The sequence below is a fragment of the Lactuca virosa genome, chromosome 2 (genome assembly GCF_052849685.1).
Source record: "Lactuca virosa cultivar CGN04683 chromosome 2, Lactuca_virosa_CGN04683_v6, whole genome shotgun sequence".
Taxonomy (NCBI): Eukaryota; Viridiplantae; Streptophyta; class Magnoliopsida; order Asterales; family Asteraceae; genus Lactuca; species Lactuca virosa.
In genome coordinates this window covers 205285762-205289990 of record NC_136427.1, presented here as the reverse complement: position 1 = coordinate 205289990, position 4229 = coordinate 205285762, and the positions used below count along the sequence as shown (strand labels likewise).

Genomic DNA, 4229 nt, shown 5'->3' with positions numbered 1-4229 from the left:
ATTTGCATACTTAATCAACAGAGGACCCTTAGTCCCCGTAGGGTTCAAGATTCCAAAGGAAGAATGATAAGGTCTTGAGGTTTCATTCAAACACATGAAGGTCTTCGGTTGTGTATCGTATGTAAAATTTAAAGACTCTGAGAAAGACAAGCTAGAGGAAAAGTCAAGAAATTGCACCTTTACAGGCTATGGGTTAGACAACATAGGATACCGTTTCTAGGATAACGAGCACAAAAAGGTTATCAGAATTCGGGATGTGGTGTTTAATGACAATGAGCTATACAAGGATGAACTTGATAAGAGCTCTAGCAGTATCAAACAACCAAAAAAGGAAGAACAAGTTGAGTTTGAAGAAACTTCGACATCATAAAACTTGTCAGTACTCTAGAGATAGGTGAAAGTTCAGGAAGCAGTGGGAGCTTTGCTGAAATTGGAGATAGTGGGAGCATGAATGATAGTAGTTCAAAAGATGAAGGTGTAGATATTGAAGCCCCTACCATTCGTAGATCCACTAGAGTACGAAGGTCAGCAGTCAGGTATTCTCCTTCAGCAAATTTCTTGTTGCTAACGGAGAATGGTGAACCTGAGTCTTATCCAGAAGCTTTGACGATGAAAGAGTCCATACAGTGGAAGAAAGCTATGAAAGAATAATTGAGATTACTTGACAAGAATCATACTTGGTGCTTGGTTAAGCTCCCAGCAGGGAAGAAAGCACTACAAAACAAGTGGGTGTTCCGGGTTAAAGATGAGGTTAATGGATCCAAACGATACAAAGCAAGGTTGGTGGTCAAGGGGTTCCAACAAAAGACGTGGGTTGATTATAATGAGATATTTTCTCCAGTTGTGAAGATGAATACAATTAGAATGGTTTTAGGTATTGTGGCCTCTGAAGATCTCCATCTAGAGCAACTAGATGTGAAAACTGCTTTTCTCCATGGTGACCTGGAGGAAGACATCTACATGGTACAACCAAAAGGTTTTCCCATAGTTGGCAAGGAAAATCTGGTGTGCAAACTAAAGAAAAGTCTGTATGGTTTGAAGAAAACTCCAAGACACTGGTACTCGAAGTTTGGTAGCTTCATGCAGAGGAATGGGTATAGCAGATGTGAGATGGATCACTACTGTTATTTGAAGAAATTCAAGTCCTATTATATCATCTTATTATTATATGTTGATGCCATGTTGATTTCTGGATCCGACATGTAGGAGATAAACAAGCTAAAGAAGCAGCTGGCCAGTGAGTTCGAGATAAAGGACTTAGGGGCTGCTAAACAAACATTGGGCATGACCATAGCCAGGGATAGAGTTACAGGTACACTAAAACTTTCACAAGCTAAGTATATAAAGAAGTTTAGAAAAGTTCAGCATGCTAGATGCGAAAGCCAGAAGTACACCATTGGGGAGTCATTTGAGACTCGCCAAGAAGCAATCCCCAAAAACAGAAGAAGATAGAGAATACATGGCTAAAGTTCCCTATGCATCTGCAGTTGATAGTTTAATGTATGCAATGGTTTGCACCAGACCTGACATGCTCATGTAGTGGGAGTTGTGAGTAGGTTCATGTCAAATCCAGGAAGAAACATTAAGAAGGAGTGAAATGGTTGCTAGACTACTTAAAAGTAACAACTAAGTGTTCCTTATGTTTCAGAAGAAAATGAGTAGTCTTAGAAGTGTTCGTTGATGCAGACTTGCGTGGATGTACAGATTCAGACAAGAGCACAACGGGTTATGTGTTCACAATTGGAGGTACACCAATAAGTTGGATGTTAAGGTTACAAAAGAGTGTTGCTCTTTCAACCACACAAGCAAAATACATGACACTTGCAGAAGCTGCCAAAGAGCTCATATAGTTGAAGAGTTTCATGTTATAACTTGGAATACAACGGGAGAATTGTGTACTACATTGTGACAACCAAAGTGCAGTTCACTTAGCAACGAATCTAGTGTTTCATAGTAGAACGAAACACATTCAAATGAGGTATCATTTCATTCGAGAGTTAATCAATGAAGGAACTCTAAACTTGAAGAAAATCCTTGGAATAAACAATCTATGTGATATGTTCACCAAGGTCGTTACCACTAAGAAGTTGAAGCTTTGCATGGCTTCAACTGGCTTTCCAGAAGTTTGAAGAGAATGACTTGGAAGAAAGAGAGAGGGAGGGGGTACTATTAGGAATGGAAAATTTTGAATCGCCGATGAAGTTGTTCAAGCCTTCAAGTGGGAGATTGTTGGGGTATGAAGTCTTGTCCAACATGGAGCACTTGGATGGAGCATTTTCAGTTAAATGGAGCACTTACAACTCAATGGAACACTTAGGGTTCATGGAGCAAGTGCCAAAGGATTAGATCATCTGAGAAGGCGTTGAATCATCTGAAAAAGGAACAGATCAACTGCCAAAGGGACGGATCGTCTAAAAAGTAGTTTGGAGCAACTTGTAGCAACTTTGAGCACTTAGAGCAACTTGGAGAAACATATTTCTCATGGAATTTTCTCACGCGATGTTGCTCATGGAAGTTGCTCGCGCGATGTTGCTCATGGAAGTTGCTTACGGAAGTTGCTCACGCGATGTTGCTCATGGAAGTTGCTCACGTGATGTTCATGGAAGTTGCTCTTGCAATGTTGCTCATGCAATGTTGCTCATGGAAGCTGCTCACGTGATGTTGCTCATGGAAGTTACTCATGCGATATTGCTCACACGATGTTGCTCAAGGAAGTTGCTCACGCGATGTTTCTTATGGAAGTTCCCGATGTGATGTTGCTCACACAATGTTGCTCATGGAAATTGCTCGCAATGATATTCATGGAAGATGCTCGCGGATGATGTTAGTGGAAGATGCTCACAAGGTTGAAGATTCTAGAAGCGCCCACATGTCATTCTGTGATTGGTTGAAATTTAGGGCAACACCTTTATGGGCTAATTATGGATGGGATTGTCCCATCATACTTAGGGTTTCCCATGCTTGCCTATAAATAGACTCATATTCCCATCACTGTAAAATTGCTAGATTTATGTGAGAGCTCAAAGTGAGATACAATTTTGAGTGCTTGTAATAGTTCTAGAAAGCTAAAAAACTCTCTCTCTCTCTCTCTCTCTCTCTCTCTCTCTCTCTCATTCGTCTGTGGACGTAGGTCACCTTGACTGAACCATGTTAAATATTGTGTTCCTTTGATTTATGTTTTTTCAAAGTCTTAATTTCGCAAGTTCACCGAAGTTTGTTTTGATATTTGTCTTAAGTGATTAACTTTTTTGGTACAACCCAACATTAGGTGTGTTGTAGCACCTATTGCGGGACGTTGAGCTGTAGTTTATCTAATTTCGTGAGACAGGTGAGTCTTATCACTATATTGTGCAGGATGCTAGTTGTCTTTGTGACCCTTTCATTAGAATGTTGGGTTAGGTCCGTTTGTATGTTAGGATCGGCCCATTTGTATGTTGGGTTAGGCTTGTTTGTATGTTGGGTTGGGCCCGTTTGTATGATCGGTGTGGCCCAATATGTATGGTATGTGGTATTTTAGGGAACTTACTAAGCTTTGTGCTTACAGTTTTGTGGTTTAACATTTTCAGGTACTTCCAGTTCAAAAGAGAAGGGCATAACTTGACTACACAACACCCCCTTACGATTTTCCTCTTTGATGACTATTGTTTTACTTTGATGATTGTATTATATTTTGATATGGTTGACTTTGGAACATACATTGTGTGGATTTAATGGTTGAAAAAATGAGAAAATTTTATTAGAATTTTTGGGATGCTACATTATCACATGTAGTCTACGTTTTGACTTTTTTTTTTTTACGTTTTTATGTTTATTTTTATGTACGTTTTCTACGTATGAGTCAGGTCACATATAATATATTTTTTATTATTTGAACTTCCATTCATTAACTAAAAAAATCTCACTTACTTATTTTTATGTATATGTTGGTATAAATTCAAATTCCTTTATGTTTTCATGCTTATTTTTATGTATTTTTCTACATATGAATTTTGCCACATATAATATTTTTTTTCATTCGACAATTTATATATATATATATATATATATATATATATATATATATATATATATATATATATATATATATATATATATATATATATATATTGGAGTTAGTTAGTGGTACTGACTTTGTATGCTTATCTACTAACAAACACAACGATACTTAACTTCTATCAATACAATCATCAAAATTCAACTTACAAAACGGATTTGTTCTGCCGCAACCC

General features: G+C 37.9%; 1 protein-coding gene across 1 annotated transcript; it reads left to right on the top strand.

The window, feature by feature from the left end:
* The first annotated feature begins 745 nt into the window (after positions 1-745).
* Positions 746-1850, top strand: LOC145158163 (uncharacterized). Its single transcript, XM_079077095.1, has 4 exons — positions 746-779; positions 875-963; positions 1207-1312; positions 1705-1850. The coding sequence occupies exons 1-4, from the start codon at positions 746-748 to the stop codon at positions 1848-1850; spliced, it is 375 nt and encodes a 124-aa protein (XP_078933221.1).
* The last annotated feature ends 2379 nt before the right edge of the window (positions 1851-4229 follow it).